Below are 26,631 nucleotides of genomic sequence, written 5' to 3'. Positions count from 1 at the left end.
ACCCAAGAGGAAACCTCCTGCTCTCTCTATTGAAACCAACACGGAAGTACCTCAAACTGCAATTCATCGACTGGCCGCTAGAGACTGGCTTCAAAAGGAGTCAATCCCATAGATTCCCCATGTTAAAACTCATCCGTTTGCCTTCTGCATAATTAAAGGAACACTCCACTTTTTTTGGAAATAGGCTCATTCTCCAACTCCCCCCTGAGTTAATAAGTTGAGTTTTACCGTTTTGAAATCCATTCAGCCGTTCTCCTGTTCTAGCGATATCACTTTTAGCATAGCTTAGCATAGATCATTGAATCCTATTAGACCAATAGCATCGCGTTCAAAAATGACCAACGAGTTTCGGTATTTGACTTATTTAAAACTTGACTCTTCTATAGTTATATCGTGTACTAATATCGGTGGAAAATGTAAAGCTGTGATTTTCTAGGCTGATAAGATTAGAAACTACACAATAATAGTCAAGGAAGTTTGCTGCTGTAACACGGCCGAAGCAGGCGGAGTATTATCACGCAGCACGTGTGCAAATGCTAACCTAGCTGGGAACTAATTTCAGGCGCTGCGTGATATTACTCCACCTGATTCGGCCTTATTACGGCAGCAAACTTCCTTGACTATTAAGCCAGAATGGAAGTAATTCTTATCGGCCTAGAAAATCACAGCTTTACATTTTCCACCGGTCTTAGTACACGATATAACTGCAGAAGAGTCAAGTTTTAAATAGGAAAATTATGGAAACTCGTTGGTCATTTTTGAACGCGATGCTTCTGGTCTAATAGGATTCAATGATCTATGCTAAGCTATGCTAAAAGTGATATCGCCAGAACAGGAGAACGGCTGAATGGATTTCAAAACGGTAAAACTCAACTTATTAACTCGGGGGTTTTTCCTTTTTCCTCAGAATTTTAAGAAACAAATTCTGAATTGTGAGATAAAAAGTCGCAATTACCTTTTTAACATAAAGTGCAAAACACAAAATTATCACCAAACTACTGAATGCACCTTTAAGTACACTACCAGTCAAAAGTTTTGACTGATTTTGAAGGATTTTAAATGTTTTTTTTTTTTTCCAGAGAAGTCTCTTCTGCTCACCAAGCCTGCATTTATTTGATCCAAAGTACAGCAAAAACAGTGAAATTTTGAAATATTTTTACTGTTTAAAATACCTGTTTTCTATTTGAATATATTTTAAAATGTGATTTATTCCTGTGGTTTCAAAGCGGAATTTTTACTTTTCATCATTACTCCAGTCACACGATCCTTCAGAAATCATTCTAACATTCTGCTAATTTACTGCTCAAAAAGATTATACAAAAAAGTATTCATTTCTATGATTTCAAAAAAGCTTTTTATTTCAGATAAATGCTGATCTTTGGATTTTTCTATTCATCAAAGAATCCTGAAAAAAATCACTCAGCTGTTTTAAATATAGATAATAATATATTTTTTTTTAATCCTACTGTTCAAAAACTTTTGACTAGTAATGTAGGCAACATATTTTCCAAAATGTCAGAAATGAAGCAAACACAACACAACTGAGGTCACGTGGCATTTCTTGTTTTTATTTGATTATATTTCGCAGAGAGCTTAAAATATTAAGTGGCTTTTAACTTAGATAATTAAAATACATAAAAAGAAAGCAAGAACTGAGAGAACTCTGCAAATAGATAAAAAAGGTAAAAATAAATAAAACAAGAAGGAGAGACGCTCTCTCGCTAAAGGCAATTACTGTGATTTTACAATCTATTTGTTGGGAAAGAATATGTGCATTTTCTACACACAGAATATTCATGACCTCTGATAACTTAAAGGAAAAAAGTGAAATAAAAAACAGGTTGCGACGCTGGAAGATGTGCTCGTCGATGCAACACAGCAAGGCAACTGCCATGCAACAATATCAATCCACGTCTGCAGATATCGCTAATATCCTTGTCTTTCTCTAAACCATCAAACCCTTTATACACCATCTTAAAAGGCTAATACACTGATTGAAAGGAGAGAACAAAAATGTACAGATAATATACTCATGTTCATGTCTTTCTTTGCTTCAGTCGTAAAGAAATTATGTCTTTTGAGAAAAACATTTCAGGATTTCTCTCCATATAGTGGACTTCTATGACTTCTAACTTCCAAAATGCAGTTTAAATGAGCTTCAAATGGCTCTAAACAGCCTTAGCAAAGGCTTATTTAGTAAAACAATCTAAAGTCTCAAAAAATATGCTTTTTAACCTCAAATGCTCGTCTTGTCTTGTCATGAAAGTTAGCTTATGTCGAAAAACTCCCATCTTATTTTCTCCTCCAACTTCGAAATCATCCTACGTCGCCGTTTTACCTTTTTTTGTAAAGGCTTTGTACGCTCACTTTGTAAACACTTTGTTGATTTTGAAGTTGGAGGAGTTCAACGGTGTTGAACCAGAATACACAGTTCACGCAAAGCTAGAAAAGATAAGCATTTGAGGTTAAAAAAGTATAAATGGTCAATTTTTTTTTAAAATGACAGATTGTTTTGCTAGACAAGACCCTTATTCCTCGACTGGGAACGTTTTGAGCTCTTTGAAACTGCTTTTAAACTGTATTTTGGACTTTCAAACTCTTGGGCACCATAGAAGTCCACTATATGGAGAAAAATCCTGAAATGTTTTCCTCAAAAAAAAAAAAATTTACAACGAGAAAGAAAGACATGAACTTGTATAACAAAGGGGTGAGTACATTATCTGTACATTTTTGTTCTGAAAGTCTCCTTTAAACATAAAGACGTGGATAATGATGGCTAGAATATGAAAAAGAGAGATTTAGCGCTAGTTTTAATGAGAAATAAGGCTGCAGAGACCATAAACAGTCAGTCGGTATGTGACTTTGCTCCCTCCACAAGGGGGAGCCAGAGGTCAGTGATAATTTCTAAACGTCGTTGCATATAAACAAACAATACCTTAGCTAGAAATCCAAGGCACTGATGAGAGCCGAGCCGAGCCGAAAGACACCATTCCCTAAAAGTAAACAAAAACGAAAACCTCCGAGAGCGCATGCGCGGAAATAATAATAATAATAATAAAAAAAGGCAAATTAAAATATAAACAGTTCCTGTATAAATGAGAATGGAGCCAGATTGTTTCGTCCTGTAGGAAACATTCACGCCAATCTGTGCTGGTACGAGAATTGCAGAACCGCTGGCCCTCGGGCCCCAACTTTTGATCGGTTCTCTTGAGAAAATAGTGACGGAGGGGCCCGTCCGAAGAGGCCTCGCATGTTTCGTCGCCGTCCCCCAGGTTCGAGGCTCATCTCTCGGTCGCGTGGTTGTGTGTGTGGGGCGGCAGCGGGGCACACAGCACCTCCGAAAGGTCGTCCATGATGCAGGTCTCCTTGGAGTCGACCAGGTTGAATTCCCTGATGAACACCATGAAATGTGCGTACAGTGTGTTCAAGTGTCCTTGCAGGTCCAGAGCCACTGTCTCCTTGAAGTGAGCCCAGTAGATGTGAGCCAGAACGTGAAACAGATACCGGCAGACCTTCTTCACCAGAGACTCGAACGAGTTGGGAAAGTCCTTGCCTGGAGGGAAATAGAGATATTTATCATTTATTTGCTGCATTATCGACACACTGTTTTTCTTTTTGATACTGGACAGCTGACTTGACACAAAAATGTACAGTAAAAAGCACTATATAAATAAAGGTGACCTGACCTGACTTCATTTAATCAAATTAAAAGTAAAAGAAAAATTATTAAAATCATTAAAATTTAATTAATTAATTATTATAACAACATCCAAGGGTTGCCCCCAAAAAAACATTTTTAGTAACGTTGTTGTAACAATTAATAATATTTTGTAGGCCTTTTCAAACACAAAAATGTAAAAAAAAAAATTATATGTATATATGTGTATATATATTTGTTATATATATAATTGTTGTCATTTGTTTTATTATTTTTTATTGTTCACTGCATTTATTAAATAGAAAATAATGTATTTTTAATGTAATTATTTTACATTTTTGTTCATTTTCATTTTATTTTTCCACTGTATTTATTAAACAGAAAACAATTTCTTATTTTTTTTTAATGAGCTTATTATTATTATTATAGATTTTAATAATATGTTTGTAACAATTGATAATTTTGTAGGCATTTTTAAATTATTATTTAGTCATTTGTTTTATTTTTTTGTTGCTCATTTTATTGAATGGAAAATAAAGTAATGTATTATCTGTAATGTAATTATTTTAAATGATTTGTAACTTTTTACAATTGTAAATATGTAATTGTTATTATGTTTAATAAATTATTATTATTATTATATTATTATTACTATCATTATCATTATTATTACTATATTTACAATGATTTTAGAAATGTTTTTGTAAAATTTAATATTTTTGTAGGCCTTTTCGAACACAAAAATGTGGAAATTGAAATAAAAGGAAAAGACTTATTTGTGTTATTTGTGTATTTTTTTAAATTGTATTTATTGAGTGGAAAATTAAGTAATTTATTATTTGTAATGTAATTATTTTAAATTATTTGAAACTTATAATTTAAATGATTTTTAATGAGTTAATTATTATTTTTATTATTATATTTACAATGATTTTAGTAATGTTTTTGTATCAGTTAATCGTATTTTTGTAGACCTTTTCAACCACAACAAATGTGGAAATTAAAATGGTTTTGGTTATTTTAATTGTATTTTCAATATAAATTTTATTTATTTATAATTAGTTTATTATAATATTATTATTATTATTATTATTATTATTATTATTATTATTATGTACAATGATTAGAGTAATGTTTTTGTAAAAATTAATATTTTGTAGGCATTTTTAAATAACAAATGTGGAAATTAAATCAGAATTAATTTTTTTTTTAAATAATATGTATTATTTGTATCATTTGTTTTATTTTATTTGTCATTGTATTTACAGTATTGAATGAAAAACAAAGTCATTTATTATTTTTGTAATTACTTTATTTGTTATATTGATCATATTTTTGCAGGCCTTTTCAAACAACAAATGTGGAAATTAAAATTAAATTCAGTATCAAATCGTCTATTTTTATTGTTCATTGTATTTACTGAATCTACTTTATTTTACTGAAAAAAAGTAATTTGTTATGTTTAAATGTAATTATTATTATACATTAATTTGTTATTGCTATTTCACTTTTTTAACCCTGATTTGCATATTAATTAAACCATATTATTTATTTTTGTTATTATTTACTTTAATTCACAAGACATAATAGGCAAATAGGTCAAACAAAATACGTTGTTATATTTTATTTTAATAATTTTATTTTGCTTCAAGTTATTTATTTTTATGGTTTAAGTTATTATTTTCATCAAATAAAATAACCCTGATCTGCATATTAATTAAACCATATTATTCATTTCTGTTAATATTTACTTTAATGTACAAGACATAATAGGCAAATAGATTAAATAAAATAAGTTACATTTTATTTCAGTGAACATTTATTTTGCTTCAAGTAATTTATTTTTATGGTTTAAGTTATAGTTTTCATCTGACAAAATAACCCGGATTTGCTTATTAACTAAATCATATTATTTATTTTTGCTATTGTTTACTTTAATATACAAGAAATAATAGACAATATATAGTTTTAAATTGTGGTATGTTTTTATTTCAGTAAATATTTTGCCTCAAGTATTTTTTATGGTTTAAGTTTTTGTTTTAATCAAACAAAATAACCCTGATTTGCATTTTAACAAGACCATGTTATTTATTTTGGTTTTTATATACTTTAATTTAAAGGAAACCAATAAAATGTAAAACAAATTTGCATAATGGCAAATTAATTTCCCTAAAATAAAATAAAACTCCCTAACCAGTTAAATCAAGCATCCATTCAAATCCATTCTTCTCCATGAACACTAGAGGGCGCCACTGATCTAAGAAATCTCAACTGTTGTGTTTGTCCATTATGAGTGTAGAGGGCAGTGATCACACACACCATATTTTGTGGGAAAGATGTCTTCGTCCGTCACTAATTTCTGCACAAAAGTCATGACGAGGTCGATATACTGAGGCGCTGTGCACTTCGTCTTCTTCCCCCTTTCATCATACCAGTAGTATATTCTGGAAAAAAGCAGAAAAACTGTGAAAATCAACTTACTGTGAATCACATTTCGCACAAAGAGAACAATTCACGGTTTCAAAATGTGCTGATTTTCTAGCTCCTATCAGGATTTTGAGGAGGAGTGTTCATTCATGGTGAGTTTGTGAGGGTCTGTAGACATTACAAATCTCTAGGAATGCAGACTGAACGCTTCACTGAACTCCCAGCAAACCAAAGCTGATCACTCAACGGATGAGCAGCTCAACGTTCAACTGAAATAACCGTCATGGGTAAACTAAAGCACAATCAGCAGATAAACACAGACGCTATGTGTCTCTGAATATCAGGCTGAATGCCGCAAGCGTCTCAATGCTCTCAGATATCTTTAAACGATATGATTGAGTTACAGATTCAAGAGCGGGTTTACAGTACAAATGGCGGCAGATTAATTCACAATCACAAAAGCACAAGTATTGAATCTACCTGTATAAAACTCTTCAACAAAACATGAAATATTCAGATTATATATTTAGATTAAAATGCCTACCTATCTTAACATGGGCATGCATATCAGAATATACCCCAAAAATGGAATTTTCCAATTTTCCATATTTCCATATTCATTTATTCATGTTTTCAAACTGTTACAATTTTCACAATACGTACTCAAGTAAAAAATAAAATAAATTAATATTTTTTTTTTAATGTTATGAAGATTTGTTTTGTTTTAGTTATTTGGCAAAAATCTCATGGTGTTAATTAATAATATTTAATATTTAATGAAATTTATATTTATTTTTATATTCATAAGAACAGCAATTCTATAATTATAATTATTATTTTGATGAATTATAAATGATTGTATATCATTATTATTTAATAAAAACAGTTTTATGTAACAACAATAATAATTTAAATTATTTTTAAAATATTATTATGATGATGCTAATGATTATTATTTTTTGTTATTATTTTAGGTATATGGCAAAAAATATTTTGTTACTGGTATAAAAAAAAGTAAAAACTCTCTAATAATAATAAAATTATTATTTAATAAAAAAAATTATACAACAATAAAAATTTATAATAATAATAATTATTATTATTTTTTTTTTAATTTTTATTTTGATGAATTATAAATTATTTTATATCATTATTATTTAATAAAAACTTATATGACAGCAACAGCAATTTAATTATTTTAATTATTATTATTTTTTTAATATGATTACGATGATGATGATTATTATTATTACTCTTTGTTTTGTTATTATTTTAGCTATAAGGCAAGATTTACTGGTAAAAAAGTTTTAATAATAATAATGAAAATATTATTTAATAAAAACTATTTTATATAACACTAACAAAAACAACAATAATTTATAATAATAATAATTATTATTATTCTTATTTTGATGAATTATAAATTACTTTATGTCATTATTATTTGGTTTTTGTTTTAGTTATTTGGCAAAAATAAGGTTATTAATTTGTTTACTGGTAAAAAAAAATCTCTAATAATAATAATAATAATAATAATTTTATATAATTATTATTTAATAAAAACAATTGTATATAACAACCAACAACAACAATAAAATTAATTAATAATAATAATAATAATAATAATAATATGTTTATATCATTATTATTTAATAAAAACTATATAACAACAACAAAAATAATAATAATTATTATTATTATTAATAATAATAAAATAATAATTATTATTATCATTACTATTATTAATAATAATAATAATTGTTTTTTTTTAGTTAAAACAACTTAAAACAACAAGTTAAAACAACAAAGATTTCTGATTTATTTATTTTTTTACTAGTAAAAATCTACACAATAATAAATGGCTCATGGTGTCAATGACAATATAATGATCTCATAATTTGTCAAAAAATTATATATTTCCAAAACAAGTACTGAATACTAAGTGTTATATAATATAAGATATAATATAAGATAATAATATAATATAAAGTCTGTCTGGGACAAGGGTAAGACAATAAATGTATGCATAATTAGGATCAATTTGAAAAAGATACTATAAAAATAAAAAATAAAAATCAACCCACTGGAAATGGAAGTGTCTGTATTTCAAGAAACACCCACTAACTACAAACGCACATAAGCATACTAATAATATACTTTAACATATGAGCACATGTATAACCCAATAAACTGAACGTCAGGTCTATTTGTGCATCGCCGCCCCTCCCTTTCCTCCAAGTCTTTTCATCAGAAGTAGATTTGTCAAGAGACGGCGAACGCGTCTGCTGATTTGAGGAGCCCATCCTTGCCCTGCGTGGAATGCCTGAGGTGAGCGTCTAATTGTTTGTGTTTTTGTGTGTGCTGGCAATCCACGTCCTTTAACGTTTGTCATGAATAGTCATGAATCTGGTTCTGCAGGGTCAGTCTTTAGAGACTCACACCCGGCTGAAGAACAGGGCCAACGAGTCGAGCAGCGATTTTTGAAGTCAACACGGCCGGCTGTGGGAATGTACCGACGGAGGCACGTCTTTCCCTTTGACTTGTATTGAGTGATTCCACAATTACACACATTTCTTAAATGCTTCCAATCTTGAAAATGAAATTTCTTTGAACAGTTTCATGTTACAAGGTAACTTTTATGATCAAACTTCAAGTGGATTTTGGTATAAATGTATAAGAGTGGATTATTAATATTGTGTGTGTGATGGTAATGACATTTTTCGATTTGGTAATAAAGCTCATTACAATTTATATATATATATATATATATATATATATTTTTTTTTTTTTTTTTTTTTAATTAAATTACATTTCTTACTATGCTGTGCTCATTTAAGTTTAAACTATTTTCTAGAAATTCAGTTTTCTAAAATGTTTTGTATGATGGTAATGAAAGCTGTTTGGTAAGAGCAAAAAAAATGCTAATTCTTCAAGTAAACAAAATCACTGAAATATTATAGGATGAAAAAATAATTATTATGTTTGTGCTTGAAAATGCTAAAATAATTAAATACATAAATGTACATTTTATATGTATTTAAATGTATTTTATATGTTTATTTTGTTTGTTATATTAATAAAAAACCATAAATATACATTTATATTTACTTGTATGTATTTATAACAACAACAGTTATAATAATAATAATTATTATAATTATTATTGTTGCTGTTGTTGGGTAAAAATACAATTTTTTAATATATTATAGTTATATATAAAATTATTAAAGGTTTATGTATTTTCTTTAGAATTATTTTTTTGTTATATTAATAAAATCAATGTTTTTATTTGTTTTACATTTATAATCAATTGTATGTATTTATAACAACAACATTTTTATTATTATTATTATTGTAATTGTTGTTAGGTAAAAATTTTCTGGATATTTCTTATATATTATAAAAATGTAAAAGTTTAACTATTTTATTTGTATTTATTATTTTATTTGAATATTTATTAGTTATATTAATAAATGTTTTTATTTGTTTTACATTTAGGCTCATTTTTATGTATTTACAACAGTAATAAAAATAAAATTAAATAATAATAATAATAATAATAATAATAATAGTATTTTTTATACATATATATTCTAAATTTATTTTATAATAATAATAATAATAATAATAATAATAATGATGATGATGATGATGATGATTAATAATGTTGTAAGGTAAAAATACGAAGTTTTCTGAATTTTCTGGATATTTCTTATGTATTATAAAAACCTAAAAGTATTTTATTTGTATTATTTTACATTTATTTTCATTTTATGTATTTATAACAACAACAGTAAAAAATACATTTAAAATAATAATAATAAAAATAAATAAATTTATTTTATAATAACAACAACATTATTATTATTATTATTATTATTATTATTATTATTACTACTACTACTACTATTATTATTATATTTTTGTATTATAAAATATGTATTTTATTATAATAGTATTAATAATAATATTGATGAATAATGTTGTCGTTAGGTAAAAAAAATACAAAGTTTTCTGAATTTTCTAAATATTTCTTATATATCATAAAAATTTTAACGTTTAAGTATTTTTATTTGTATTTATTAATTTATTTGATTATTTATAAGTTGTATTAATAAAAATAATGTTTTTATTTGTTGAATCTACCTGTATAACAACAACAGTAATAAAACAACAAAAATAAAACAATAATTATAATAATAATTTTAATTATTATACTTATGTATTATACATTTAAATAATTAATAATAATAATAATAATAATAATAATAATAATTTTGTTATCAAGTTTTCTGAATTTTCAAAAATGTATTATGTATTATAAAATTCTAAAAGTTTAAGTATTTTATTTGTATTTATTTTTTATTAGTTATTATTTTTTATTTTATTTTTTTTACATTTATTTTTATTATGTATTTACAACAACAAAAGTAATAAAAATAAAACAATAATTATAATAACAATAATAATTGTTATTTTAAAAATATTTTATGTTTTATTTTGTTTTTAATAGTTACATTAATAACGTTTTTTATTTGTTTTACATTTATTTTTATTTTTATGTATTTACAGCCACAAAAGTAATAAAAAAACAATATAATAATTTTAATTATTATACTTATGTATTTTAAATGTATTTTATAATAATAATAATTTTATAAATTATGAATTTTTAAAAATTTATTATGTATTATAAAATTTTAAAAGTTCAAGTATTTTATTTCTATTTCTCTTTAATAGTTATTTATTTGTTTTACATTTATTTTCATTTTTATGTATTTACAACAACAGTAATAAAAATAAAATAATATTTTAATTACACTTATGTATTATAAATGCATTTAATAATAACAATTATTATTATTATTATTAGTATTAGTATTACTACTACTACTACTACTACTACTACTACTATTACTATATTTTTGTATTATAAAATATGTATTTTATAATAATTATCATTAATAATAATAATAATAATAATAATAATGATGATGATAATGTTGTCGTTAGGTAAAAATACAAAGATTTCTGAATTTTCTGGACATTTCTTCTATATTATAAAGAAGTGAAACATTTAAGTAGTGGGAATGTGCCAAATAAATGTTTTAGGAAATTTAAATGACACAATACTCTTAAAAAGAAGTAAAAAACAATAGTCACTAAGCTGGTCAAGAGACTAAAGCTGTAAGATAAACGTTGCCAAAAGCGATTCTCTAACGGATCTCTTTCATCTTCAGTTTGTGCTCCTGATCGTCCCAAACAGCCTTTGAGAAGATTCAACTAAAGGCCTTTTAGGTCATTAAATTGGTTCCACCTCAAAAAACTTACAAAACCCCTGGTTCTGAGAATAGTCCCCTTGTATTCTCTCCTTAAAAACACATCTGAAAGCCAAACAAGCACTGGCTGCAGTGAAATGTGTGTCCGCTTTCATTCCAGTCATGCATTAACCCCAATCAGACCCACAAACCCAGACTCAGTGCTGAAAAACATTGTGAATATGAGAAACATTCGATCCAGAAGCAGTTCACGTAAAAGGAGGGCTCTGGTTCTCGCCTCGGGACACGTCTGGAGGAAGAAAGAGCTAGAAAGACGGGCGAAATTAAGAAACTTACGTATTACAGGCTGTCATGGCTTGACATGTGTCCCCCGTGCAAAACTCGGAGATTGTGCTATACTGCAGATTTATGAGATTGAAGAAGGTTGTTGCTGAAAAAGACAAAAGAAATCGTTTTAAAAACTGACATTCATAAAGTTATACGTTTTTTATTGATATTTCACAATCAATTAAGCTGAAGACAACGGCTCTGTTCCAAAACCAAACAAGTTCCCCATGAAAGCCGCATTTTAAGCCATCATAGTCATTCTTGGTCTGGTTTTAGCTGGTTTAAATGGTGGATGAGACGAGAGAAATGTCTATTATATATGTATTAAATGTCAATTCTGAATATACTTCATTCCATACTTTAAATTATCAATAAGTAACAGTGTAGAAAAAAGTATTTCACACAATGTTTTGTGTACCATGTTCATTTAACTGTCATGTCGTTAGCTTAGCAACATGCTAACATCAAACGTGCAATATTTTATATATATATAGTATATATCTTTATATGTAAATATTTTAATGATGTTACTTATTAGTTGTTAACAAAAACAAAATTGTTAATATAACTACTTATTTACATTTATATTCATTTTTATATGTATTTATTTATAACAACAACAGTAATAATAATAATAATAATAATAATAATAGAAAGTTATTAATATTAATAATAAAATAATAATAATAATTATTAAGTAAAAATACGTTTTCAGAAACTTCTGGATATTTCTTATACATTATAAAGAAGTTAAAAGTTTAAGTAGGGAGAATGTGCTATAATATATATATATATATTGTATATGTAATTTTTTTTTATAGTTATGTTAATAAAACAACAATTTTATTAATATAAATATTTATTTGTTTTACATTTATATTCATGTTCATATATTTTTATTTATAACAACAATAATATTAATAATAATAAATTATATGTATGTATTAAAAATATTTATAATAATAATAATAATAATAATAAAATTATTATTATAAAATAAATCATTTATAATACAAATGTGTTATTATTATTACAAGGTAAAAATACTAAGTTTTCTGAATTTTCTGGATTTTTTTTATATATATTATAAAGAAGTTCAAAGTTTTAATGTTTTTTAAATTATTTTTAGTTATGTTAATAAAACTACTTTTTAAAAAAATACAATATATTTATTTGTTTTACATTTATATTCATTCTTATATGTTTTTATTTATAATAACAACAACAACAACAAATTATAAGTATTATTATTATTATTAGGTAAAAAAAAAAAACGAAGTTTTCCGAATTTTCTGGATATTTTTTATATATTATAAAGAAGTGAAAAGTTTAGCTGGGGGAATGTGCAATACTATATATATATTTATTGTATATGTAAATATTTTAAATATATTTTTAATTTTTTTTATTATTATTTGTTTTACATTTATATTTATTCTTATGTATTTATTTACAACAACAATAAATTATACGCATGTATTAAAAAATATTTCTAATAATAATTATAATAATAATAACATTATTATTATTAAATAAATAATTTAAAATACATAAATGCAATTTATTACTATTATTAGGTAAAAATACAACTTTTTCAGAATTGTCTGGATATTTCTTATATATTATAAAGAAATGACAAAATTTTGTTGAAAAGTAGGACAAATGTTGACCTGGTTTTATTTTAATTGACTATGCACTTTCCTTTTTAAGAGAAAATAACATTTGTTTATATTAAAATTGTTTGCACATTTTAATTGTTTTCACATTTACTGTTTAAGAAACAGGCTTGCGCTCACACACTAAAATGCGACTGATTTCCAAAGTCCTGTCTGACAGAAGGTTATTTTTGAAGACAAAGACTCTAAACGCCTCAAAATGCAAGGCAAGCACTCATAGCGGCTGTAATGTTTGCTTAGGATCTCACTGTTGTTGGCGAGCCATTCGTTGAGGTCGATCTCTCTGGTGGGAAGCGCCACCAAATCTTTCAGGTCGAAGTCCACCACCCGCACTTTTGTGTACTCTGGCTCCAAGTAGTGCTTCTTCTCTTCAGGGGGGGCCTTCTTTCCATTGGGCTTCGTTTTGGATTTCCTGCAAGAAGCGGAGAAGAGGGACGTGTTAAGTAGAGATTCATAGATTGAAGTGTGTTTTTTATTGCCATTAGTGGCATCAAATGCACAAATGGTTTTCAAACAGATGTAAATGTAATGACTACAAATGTCATGTGGTGTACTCATCAAGCAAAATATATTTTCCTAACAACATATACATGTACACAAAAAAAAAGTTTCCAAGTATATTTTATAGGGTTTTTTTGTATATAACATTGTATATAATGTAGGTCATAGCTTATTTTTAGTTCAGTTTTTGGGGAGTTGCACCACATGAACTGAACTGCCTTGCCTCCCAAAAATATATTTATTATTGTTTTTGCTTTTTTTTCCAATTTGGTTGCACCACATGACTTGTTTTTTTTTTTTTTTTTTTCAAATATTAATCATATGAGAAGCTTTTCTTCTCATATTTTTGTTCTCAAAACAGTTGTACCACTTAGACATTTTTAGACATTACTTTTTATTTAGACATTTTTACTTTAGGGCCTCAAAAAAAATAAATAAATAAATAAATAAATTAAAATAAAATAAAATAAATAAATAAATAAATAAATAAATAAATAAAATAAAATGCTATTCTTTTCAAGAATAAAATTAATTTAATGTTTTTTTTCAAATATTAATCATCAGTGAAGCAGTTTTGTTCCTTTTTTATTTAAGAAAAATAATAAAATATTAACTATAAAAGCTTTTCTGTAATGTAATTCTTTTAATAAATCTTTTTTCTTCTACACACGTTGGTCATACCACATGACTTGTTTTGGCAGACAACTCAAATATTAATAATCACTTTTAAATATTTAGTTATAAAAGCTTTTCTTCCCATATTTTTGTTATCAAAACAGTTTTACTACAACTACATTTTTACTTTAGGGCCTCAAAATAAAATAAAGTAAAAGCGGTTCTTTTCAAGAATTAAATTATTTTAATGAATGAATTTCCCCCCTATTTTTTTTTTATTTTTTTCAAATATTAATCATTAGTGAAGCGGTTTTGTTACATTTTTTTATCTAAGAAAATATAATAAAATGTTAACTATAAAAAGCTCTTCTTTTTAAAATTGTAATTTTTTTTTTAATAAATCTTTTTTCTTTATTTTTCTTTTCTTTTTTTAGTTATTAAAACAGTTGTACCACTTAGACATTTTTTATTTTAATAAAAAATAATGTAAAATTTAAGAGTCATGAAGTTCTCTATGATGTAATTCCTCAAAATAAAATAAAATAAAATAAAACTTTTCATTTCAAGAATTAAATTCTTTTAATGAATTGTTTTCTTATTTTTTTTTTTTATTGTTATCAAAACAGTTGTACCACTTAGACATTTTTACTTTTGGGCCTAAAAAAAATTTATAAAAAAAAAATATATATATTGTTAAATTAAATTAAATAAAACTTTACTTTTCAAGAATTAATTTCTTTGAATGAATTGTTTTGTTTTGTTTTATTGTTATCAAAACAGTTGTACCACTTAGACATTTTTACTTTATGGCCTCAAAATAAAATAAAATATATATATAAAAAATATATATATAATAAAAGAAAAAATGTATTTTAATGATTTTTTTTTCTTATTTTTTTATTGTTATCAAAACAGTTGTGCCACTTAGACATTTTTACTTTATGGCCTCAAAAAAATAAATAAATAAATAAATAATTATTAAATTAAATTAAATAAAACTTTACTTTTCAAGAATTAAATTCTTTGAATGAATCGTTTTGTTCTGTTTTATTGTTATCAAAACAGTTTTACTACTTAGACATATTCATTTAGGACCTCAAAATAAAATAAAACAAAACCTTTTCTTCTCAAGAATTTAACTCTGTTAATTAATCTTTTTTTCTTATTTTCTTATATTTGTTTTGTTATCAAAACAGGTGTGCCACTTAGACATTTTTACTTTATGGCCTCAAAATAAAATAAAATATATATATAAAAAAAATTATAATAAAAGAAAAAAATTATTTTAATGATTTTTTTTTCTTATTTTTTTATTGTTATCAAAACAGTTGTGCCACTTAGACATTTTTACTTTATGGCCTCAAAATAAAATAAAATAAAGTAAAATAAAAGCTTTTCAAGAACTGAATTATTTTAATAAATTAAAGTATTTTAATAAATTATTTTATCAAAACAGTTAGACATTTTTACTTTGGGCCTCGAAATAAAATAAAATAAAATAAAATAAAATAAAATAAAATAAAATAAAATAAAATAAAATAAAATAAAATAAAATAAAAAAGTAAAATAAAAGCTTTTCAAGAACTGAATTATTTTAATAAATTAAAGTATTTTAATAAATTATTTTATCAAAACAGTTAGACATTTTTACTTTGGGCCTCGAAATAAAATAAAATAAAATAAAATAAAATAAAATAAAATAAAATAAAATAAAATAAAATAAAATAGAATAAAATAAAATAAAATAAAATAAAAAAGTAAAATAAAAGCTTTTCAAGAACTGAATTATTTTAATAAACTAAAGTATTTTAATAAATTATTTTATCAAAACAGTTAGACATTTTTACTTTGGGCCTCGAAATAAAATAAAATAAAATAAAATAAAATAAAATAAAATAAAATAAAATAAAATAAAATAAAATAAAATAAAATAAAATAAAATAAAATAAAATAAAATAAAATAAAATAAAATAAAAAAGTAAAATAAAAGCTTTTCAAGAATTAAATTCTTTTAAGTATTTTTTTTCTTATGTTTTATTGTTATCAAAACAGTTGTGCCATTTTTTTTACTTTTTACTTTAGGGCCCAAAATTAAATAAAACAAACGTCGCAAAGAATGTGTATTCAAGTCAATGTATGTGTGAATTGCATTTTGTATATTTTCAGAATAAATGAATAGATCCAGACGAGAAATTGAAAGAACTTCCACTGACAAAAACTCCCTAGTCTAGTTTCAAAACCAGATCTCCATCTCTGCTTCGTTTCTTTGGAGTAACCCACATTTCTTGTCTGTTTCAAACTCAGGTGTCAAAACAGACCTGTACTTCCAGTGCTAGTTTTAACATGTAAATGTCAAAATCGCATTGCTGTGGCAGATCCCGCAGCTGGCTGGGACAAAGGTTACAGGGGCATTAAACACAGCTAATAACAAGAGCACAGGCAAAGACAGGTTAAAAAGAATTTACATCCTTTCCTTTCCTTCAACTCCTCTCTGGTTTATGTTTATATGAACAAATAAGGCTCTTTTGCAAAGAATTCCTCTCTCTTTTTTTCCTTATGGCCTTAAACAGAGCTGTTTTCCATCACACAAAGAAACTCCCTAAATTTATGGCACATTCACCGACATGATTTCCTGTAAACACCTCAAGTTTCTGACCACCTTCACCATTTCCTCTTTTCAACGGTTCATCACAGGACCAGGAAGAGCACTTATCTCAGAGACCAAAGTCCATAAACACTGTTTTGAAAAATTGAGGCCAAGACAAAAGAGCGGTTTGAGGGATTGTCCCGATTCTGGATCGCTTCCGAGCGGGAAAGATCTTATCATCCACATCGAGGTCTTAACCCGATTCGTGTCAAAGGTCTAAAAGGGTTAATCGCGAAGCACGGTCATCATTGGAGCGTGGGAAGTCTGGTAAACTTCAACTTTATTTGGTCACCATTCCGTTTAACTACTCAGGATTAGTGTTCTGTGTAAAACAGGAAAGAGACGGAGATAAATCACCACGGGAATTCACACTATGAGGCAAGTTACTGCTTGGCTAATATGGTCAAAGATACTAAAAAATGTCAAATATGAAGGAAATTAAGTCGAACGAAACAAAAAAGAGGATATTTCTTGGTCCTCTTTCAACAGCGACAAACAATGAGCCTAAAGAATGAGCCACTTCATTATTAACATGGGAACAATAGGAGGTAATAAACATTGCAGAACTGTTTTTTTTTTTTTCAGACCTATTCTAGCAGTCAGCATCAATTGTCATATATCATTATAAACATAAGAACTATGTCTAGCTCACTTAAATTTGCAATTTATCGTTTTCTCTATAAATGAGTGAATTTTCAGAATTTTAGGAAAACATGCTAGCAACAATTGGGTGTTTTTTACTGTGTACTCAAACAAAAACTCCTGAAGTTTGGAATATTTTTTCTTTAGAAATTTGTATTTAGGTGTTTTACGCTTCCAAATAACATTTTGTCTATATATAACATTTTTTTTTATTATTGTTATTAAAGTTGCAGTTGTACCACTTTTACATTTTTACTTTAGGGCCTCAAAATAAAATAAAAACTTTTTTTTTTTCAAGAATTAAATTTTTTTAATGAATTTTTTTTTATTATTGTTATCAAAACAGTTGTACTACTTAGACATTTCCATTTAGGACCTCAAAATAAAATAAAATAAAATAAAACTTTTTTTTTCAAGAATTAAATTTTTTTAATGATTTTTTTCTTTTTTTTTATCATCATCAAAACAGTTGTACTACTTAGACATTTCCATTTAGGACCTAAAAATAAAATAAAATAAAATAAAATAAAACCTTTTCTTCTCAAGAACTACAATTAATCTTTTTTATATAATTTTTTATTGTTATCAAAACAGTTGTGCCACTTAGACATTTTTACTTTAGGGCCTCAAAATAAAATAAAATAAAATAAAATCTTTTTTTTCAATAATTTAATTTTTTTAATGAATTTTTTCTTATTTTTTTATTGTCATCAAAACAGTTGTACTACTTAGGCATTTCCATTTAGGACCTCAAAATAAAATAAAATAAAATAAAATAAAATAAAATAAAATAAAATAAAATAAAATAAAATAAAATAAAATAAAATAAAATAAAATAAAATAAAATAAAATAAAATAAAATAAAATAAAATAAAATAAAACCTTTTCTTCTCAAGAACTACAATTAATCTTTTTTTATATTTTTTTATTGTTATCAAAACAGTTGTGCCACTTAGACATTTTTACTTTAGGGCCTCAAAATAAAATAAAATAAAATCTTTTTTTTTTTTTCAAGAATTAAATTTTTTTTAATGAATTTTTTCTTTTTTTTTATTGTTATCAAAACAGTTGTACTACTTAGACATTTCCATTTAGGACCTCAAAATAAAATAAAATAAAACAAAACTTTTTTTCAAGAATTCAATTTTTTTAATGAATTTTTTCTTTTTTTTTATCATCATCAAAACAGTTGTACTACTTAGACATTTCCATTTAGGACCTCAAAATAAAATAAAATAAAACAAAACTTTTTTTCAAGAATTCAATTTTTTTAATGAATTTTTTCTTTTTTTTTATCATCATCAAAACAGTTGTACTACTTAGACATTTCCATTTAGGACCTCAAAATAAAATAAAATAAAATAAAACCTTTTCTTCTCAAGAACTACAATTAATCTTTTTTTTATATAATTTTTTATTGTTATCAAAACAGTTGTGCCACTTAGACATTTTACTTTTGGGCCTCAAAATAAAATAAACTTTTCTTTTCAAGAATTAAATTCTTTTATTGAATTTGTTCTCTTTTATTTTTTGTTATCAAAACAGTTGTACCACTTAGACATTAATTTAGGACCTCAAAATAAAATAAAACAAATCCTTCAAGAACTACACTCTGGTAATTAATCTTTTTTTATTGTTATCCAAACCGTTGTGCCACTTAGACATTTTTACTTTATGGCCTCAAAATAAAATAAAATAAAAAAGTAAAATAAAAGCATTTCTTTTCAAGGATGAAATTATTTTAAGAAATTATTTTATCAAAACAGTTGTACCACTTAGACATTTTTACTTTAGGGCCTCAAAATAAAATAAAATTAAATTAAAAATAAAATAAAATAAAATAAAATAAAATAAAATAAAATAAAATAAAATAAAATAAAATAAAATAAAATAAAATAAAATAAAATCTTTTTTTTTTCAAGTATTACATTTTTTAAATAATTTTTTTCTTTTTTTATTGTTATCAAAACGGTTGTACTACTTAGACATTTCCATTTAGGACCTCAAAATAAAAAAATAAAATAAAATAAAATAAAATAAAATAAAACCTTTTCTTCTCAAGAACTACAATTCATCTTTTTTTTATAATTTTTTATTGTTATCAAAACAGTTGTACTACTTAGACATTTCCATTTAGGACCTCAAAATAAAATAAAATAAAATATTTTCTTCTCAAGAACTACAATTAATCTTTTTTTTAATAATTTTTTATTGTTATCAAAACAGTTGTGCCACTTAGAAATTTTTAATTTTGGGCCTCGAAATAAAATAAACTTTTCTTTTCAAGAATTAAATTCTTTTATTGAATTTGTTCTTTTTTATTTTTTGTTATCAAAACAGTTGTACCACTTAGACATATTCATTTAGGACCTCAAAATAAAATAAAACAAAACCTTCAAGAACGACACTCTGGTAATTAATCATTTTTTTTATTGTTATCAAAACCGTTGTGCCACTTAGACATTTTTACTTTGGGCCTCAAAAAAAAAAAAAAAAACATTTAAAATTACAATTTTTCTTTTGTTTTCTCTAAAAATGAGTGAATTTCCAGAAGTTTAGGGAAAACGCTAGCAACATTTGGGTGTTTTTTTTTTACTGTGTACTCAAACAAAAACTCCTGAAGTTTGGATGTTTTTTTCCTTAGAAATTTGTATTTACTTGTTTTACACTTCCAATAAAATATTGTCTATATATATAACATTCCCCAAGCAAGTTATAGCCATTTATTACAATATTATTATAGGCGCTTTTCAGTGAAAAACAGGCCTGTTTAGTTAATTGACAAAATAGACCCGTCCAAAAACGTCTCATGAGTAAAGTGATAGCAGAAACAGTATTATATAATAGCAAAACACAGAAAAAAAAGTTACTTTTTCAGATATATTCTTAATCTGAGCATGAAAACAATTGCACAAATAGTCTTGTGAAAGAAAAATATAAACAGTCCGAATTATTCACAAACTACACACAAAATGAGAGAGTGCAACAATTAAAATAATTCTTGACAAACTATATGAGAATTAGTTATACAATATAACAACTAAATAGATGGATCTGCTGGCTGTAGTCTGCGTTGGAATCTTTTTTTACCGGGAGATCGCCTAGTGATGAAAACCTAAATTCTAGTTCTTTAGTTTTTCTAGTTTTTGGTGTGTGTTATGTCAAAGGGCTCTGTCGTGAGTATTTCTGAGCATTTTTAAAGAATGCTGTCATGCAAATGTGTTATTTTGCATTTGTTTACATGCACACACTTTACTTTCCCTTTACGTTTGTTCAGATTTCCACAGAAACACGCTAATTGGTGGTTCAAAAGACCAAAACCTGTGTTTATTGGTTAAATAGATGACAGTTTTAACCAATCTGGGCACAGGGGTGGGACTAAGCATCAACAATCGTTCCTGTTTGGCTCAGAGGACCCAAATGCATTGGTTTCATCTGACGAATCAGTGCTGAGGAAATATGACGTATTTACATGTGTGTAAGTTAGGTATGTGCGCCTCAGAGCGGCTTTGTTCACAGTAAACGCTGCTCCACACAAATTGTTATCATTTAGATTTGTGAAGCATCTCAAACTCAATCTCTGCATATTGCTGTGAGTTTGGGTTTATTATAACGTTAATCTGGGAACGCAACGTCCGGCATTTTGTCAGAGTTGTAAGGTAAATCATGCAAACCTATTCAAACACAGAAGATTACATCAGTGTCTTTCTCAATATGCTAACTGTTCATCGTGATTTCAAAATAAAAGTTTAAACCTTCGCTCTGGGTTTAAACATTTTGATGTCCACATATTAAAAAAATGACAGCAGCAGTAGCATTACTGTGGTAAAGAAATGGCCAAATATTAAAGATTAAGTGGACATTTGAATAAAATGTTGTTTAGTCAATATTAAACAAGGATCAGATTGCGCTGTAAAGTGTAAAAACCATCCTCAGGCCGTTGGCATAATTTGTTAAAATGTGTAATGTACATTAGTTTAATTGTTTATAATATGTTATGTATTTTAAGAACTAAAATACATAACGTATAGTTAAGAACTGTAGTTAAGAACTGTAGTTAAGAACTGTTACTGTCTTTTTATTTGTTTACAGTAATGTGCATTTTGCAGTTTGTTTACATGGTGTACAATGGATGCACATATTTATGACTTCTTGTTACAGTGTTCATTTAAAATAAAAGTTGTTTAAAATAAACGACTGTGTGCACCCTATTATTAATGTAGATGTGCATTTCAGTAATAAACTTAAGTAGGAGAGTTTCAGTTACCAGCATATATATATGTGTGTGTGTGTGTGTGTCATTTTAAATGCTATTGTTCGCTTGGGTCTATTTTTTTTACCACAGAAAATAAATAAATAAATAAATAAATAAATAGTTATCTGATTACTTGATTAATCATCAGAATAATCAACCAATTACTCGATTACCAAAATAATCATTAGTGACAGCCCTAGCATGAATCACATTGTACACATTCGTACAAAAACGGCACCTTGTAAATAGTTACAAGTTAGTTTGTTTTTCTCTATTTTTTTGGTGTTTTTGCCTTTTATTATAATATAACATCTTGTTCCTTTATGACAATTAACCATGGTTTTACTACAAAAAAAAACAAAACATGGTTATTAAAAGTTAAGCCATGATAACCACAAATTAAGCATGGTCTTGCTACACTGACCATAGTTTAACCAGGGTATTTTGTAGTAAAACTATAGTTATACAAATCATCAGGATCAGGAAAGGTCTGCGAGCTGTGCACAACGGCACAATATGACATTTTCTTTAAACCTAGTTTCTAGTTTCTTTAAATTCTTCTTTAAAACTGATCTGAGATCAGCTCAAATAAACACAAACTCAATCTGATAATTATTATTCACATCGCACAGCTGATTGGTTCTTTTCGTAATAGCAGCCAATGAGCTTGCCGTTCAACATTCAAATGCTCTGCTAGTGCTTGCTTCAGAAACCCTCCACCTCCCCAGCTCCACCTGTATAGATGTAATACAGGGTGATTTCATGTGTTATATGTGTGGGTTATTTCATATATGTTATATGTGCAGCAGCAGTTTTTCCTATATGCTCAGAGCAGCATGTCTGTGGATGTATTGCCGCAGATCTATTCAAAATCTAGCCAAGATCAAACACATTAACACTGTCATGTACATTACCAAGCTAAACTCTCTAAAAGTTTTAATGACAGAAATACAAAGTTCTGTCATGAAACTCTAGATGGCGCAGGCCGATAAATATATAAGATCTTTCCAAATAAGAAAAACTGCAGCTACACATATAACATATGTGACCCTGGACCCTGGTCTTAAGTCGCTGGGGTATATTTGTAGCAATAGCCAAAAATACATTGCATGGGTCAAAATTTTAGATTTTTCTTTTATGCCAAAAATCATTAAGAAATTAAGTAAAGTTCATGTTCCATGAAGATTTTTTGTAAAATTCCTACTGTAAACATATCAAAAAGTAATTTTTGGTTTGTAATATGCATTGTTAAGAACCTAATTTGGACAACTTTAAAGGTGATTTTCTCAGTCTTTTTGATTTTTTTGCATCCTCAGATTTCTGATTTCAAATAGATGTATCTCAGCCAAATATTGTCCTATCCTAACAAACCATACATCAATAGAAAGCTTATTTATTGAGCTTTCATGTAATGTATAAATCTCAGTTTATATATATAACCCATATATATAACACATGAAATCCCCCTATATCAAAACTATACAGGTGGAGCTGGGGAGGTGGAGGGCTTCTGAAGCAAGCACTAGCAGAGCATTTGAATGTTGAGCGGCAAGCTCATTGGCTTCTATTAAAAAAATAACCAATCAGCTGTGCGATGTGAATAATGATAATCGGAGTGAGTTAAAACCTGCGCCATCCAGAGTTTCATGACAGAACTTTGTATTTATTTGAAATATGGAAAAGAAAGCCGATACCAGATCAGTTTTGAAGAAGAATTTAAAGAAACTAGAAACTAGGTTTAAAGAAAATGTCATATTGCGCCATTGCGCTTTGGGTGTCCCGAGTTCGAATCCTGGCTCGCAGACCTTTCCTGATCCTGATGATTTGTATAACCATAGTTTTACTACAAATACCCTGGTTAAACTGTGGTCAGTGTAGTGACCTTATGATGGTTTTTACACTTTACAGTGCAATCTAATCCTTGTTTAATATTGACTAAACAACATTTTATTCAAATGTCCACTTAATCTTTAATATTTGGCCATTTCTTTACCACAGTAATGCTACTGCTGCTGTCATTTTTTGAATATGTGGACATCAAAATGTTTAAACCCAGAGCGAAGGTTTAAACTTTTATTTTTAAATCACAATGAACAGTTAGCAGTTAGTGTTTCCATAGGTTTGCATGATTTACCTTACAATAAAATGAAATGCCGGAGGTTGCATTCCCAGATAAACGTTATAATAAACCCAAACTCACAGCAATATGCAGAGATTGAGTTTGAGATGCTTCACAAATGTAAATGATAACAGTTTGTGTGGAGCAGCCTTTACTGTGAACGAAGCCGCTCTGAGGCGCACATACCTAACTTACACGCATGTAAATAATTAAAGCATTTACATGGCGCAGCTGATTGGTTCTTCTTGTAAAATCAGCCAATGAGCTCACTGCTCAGCATTCAAATACTCGTGATTGCTGTAGCAGTTTCCGCGCACTTCAGAAACCCTCCTCCTTCCCCAGCTCCACCTGTCTAGATCTGCTATGGGGTGATTTCATGTATGTTATTTATGGGGTTTATTTATATGTTATATGTGCAGCAGCAGTATTTCTTACAAACAGCATGTCTGTGGTACTGGCAGCAGCAGCGTAGCAGATCTTCAGATCTGTATTGTCATGTACATCACCATGGTAAACTCTCAGGGGTTGTCATGCCAGAAATGTATTAACAAAGAACTTGCACAACTGGTCTAGGATCAGTATAAAAGATCTACATTCAAGGATCAACCATCCTTGTGAAGTGAAAGTGATGCCAGCAAGCAAGCAGGCAGCTGTCAGGTCCAGCTGGTAGGAATATGAATATGAGGCTTGAGCCAGCTGGAAGATCTGAACATCTCCCAGATCCTTTGATGGATCCGCGCAGCTGAGCTCAAACACTCGGCTTCCCGCAAAACCCATCCCTTCGCACACTAATAAAGGACATATTTTAGTGTGTTCAAGCAGAATTGAAAGACGACACGGTTTTTTAAAGACTACATGCAATCTGTGAAGTTTTAGGAGTGGTGTCTAAACAAATGTAGGAGTGACTTCCCTACATTCCATTCTACAAAATAAAAGAGCACACAGCGTCAACATTTCAAAGACATCTCACAGCTTTAAACATGTGAAGCCGTGCAATTAAGTCAAAGCACATACTTCAAAAGTGGAGTGATACCAGATTAAACTAGTGTGAACACTACCAATAGCTGTAAAGCTAAGTTGAGAAATGTGAGTTTGGTGTTTGATACACAAACACAGATGGGTTTCTAGAGCTAAGTGGATGATACAGGTCTTTGGTCAAAACCTTGGCTTGGTTTGAGAGTCACTACAATGCCTTTTATGGAAAAGATATCTGCGGGAAACAGCTATGAGTGGGCATGAGTGTGTGTGTGTGTGTGTGTGTGTGTGTGTAACAGGAGGGCCGCTGGCAGCTAGAAAGTTTTTCTTTCTCCTAAAATAAACTAGCTAATGGCTTGAGAATTTGCCCTCCGCCACATAATTCACAAAAACAGTGCTTCCTGGAAAAATTACGAAATCCCGTGAAGGCTAAAATAAAACAATGTGCGTTCAGATTGTTGGACGCACAAACTGTTTCTTCATGTAAAAAACAACTACACTGGGGTACTGACTTAACATTGTGTTCTTGGTCCTCAAATGCATTCCCATGCTTTGCTTTCCATTGGTTTTATCAAAATCCTGGACCTTGTGACTACATTTAAAACATTGTGTGTTTATCTTAAAGCACATGAAATGTTCCCTGGTTTTCTTCAAAGTTTTGGTGTGGATAAGTTCTAAAGCAATTAAACAATTTACTACACTGCCAGGTAAACATCTTGTCGAACATAATTATTAAACGCAGGCTTGCTGTTCAGAATCTCAACGATGAGCTGTTCATGAGGCCTGACGTTATGCAACACACCGTGCACGTCGTCATCCAGCATCTGCAAGCAGCTAAAACATCTAAACATCTCTAAATCACTCTGACTCAAAGAGAACAGGGCTGGAAACTTCAAAGCTGCCATATGGATACCAAACTGGAATCTGGAAATCGGTAAACAGCAGTAAAACAATCCAGCACCTATCTGCATGGGCGATTTAAGGAAACATTACGTTATTCTTAAAAAATGGAAAGCACCAACACAGTTTCTTCCAAAAAGGCCACAGAGTTCAATCTCATCACACATTGGTCAGAATCAAAAGTTAGTTTATGGGTAGTGATAGTTTGACATATTTGCCAACTGGCTGATTTTTGTTTCAAACCACCATGGCGACCTTGTGCATTGATGCTAAAGTACTCGCTGGTCTTTTGCTGAGTGTGTCTAGCCAAATTTGGACTTCCTAGTTCTCATGGGCATCAGGAGTGTGTGAAGAGCCATTGAGATGGCAGTATTGTGTTAAACACAGCAACAGCACCATGGGGACGGTACAGCGAGAGGTCATCAGCATCACACCAGAGAGATGGAGTCTTTGTAAACCATCCCTTGCAAACACAAAGTTTACAACTGAATTTCTGTTTTAGCCTCTTCTATCACATCAATGATGTTTTAATGCAGTTTAATGCAAAAATATTGAGTGCCACGTTCATTTTGGACACCATAGGAGGTTAGAAAATGGCATGGCATTCAAT

General features: G+C 27.8%; 1 protein-coding gene across 4 annotated transcripts in view; it reads right to left on the bottom strand.

Annotated features, from left to right (window-relative positions):
* Positions 1-1,547: 1,547 nt before the first annotated feature.
* mob2a (MOB kinase activator 2a) overlaps positions 1,548-26,631 on the bottom strand; it is an 83,542-nt gene continuing 58,458 nt past the window's right edge. For all 4 annotated transcript variants that reach the window (XM_073831914.1, XM_073831913.1, XM_073831912.1 and 1 more), the window contains exons 2-5: positions 13,616-13,779; positions 11,701-11,794; positions 5,978-6,102; positions 1,548-3,553 (exon numbers count right to left, since the gene is read on the bottom strand). In XM_073831914.1, coding sequence (XP_073688015.1) covers positions 3,282-3,553; positions 5,978-6,102; positions 11,701-11,794; positions 13,616-13,779 — 655 coding nt within the window. In that variant the 3' untranslated portion in view covers positions 1,548-3,281. The remainder of the gene's footprint in view (positions 3,554-5,977; positions 6,103-11,700; positions 11,795-13,615; positions 13,780-26,631) is intronic.

This window comes from Garra rufa, chromosome 25 (assembly GCF_049309525.1).
Source record: "Garra rufa chromosome 25, GarRuf1.0, whole genome shotgun sequence".
NCBI lineage: Eukaryota > Metazoa > Chordata > Actinopteri > Cypriniformes > Cyprinidae > Garra > Garra rufa.
This window is presented reverse-complemented; position numbering and strand designations above follow the sequence as displayed.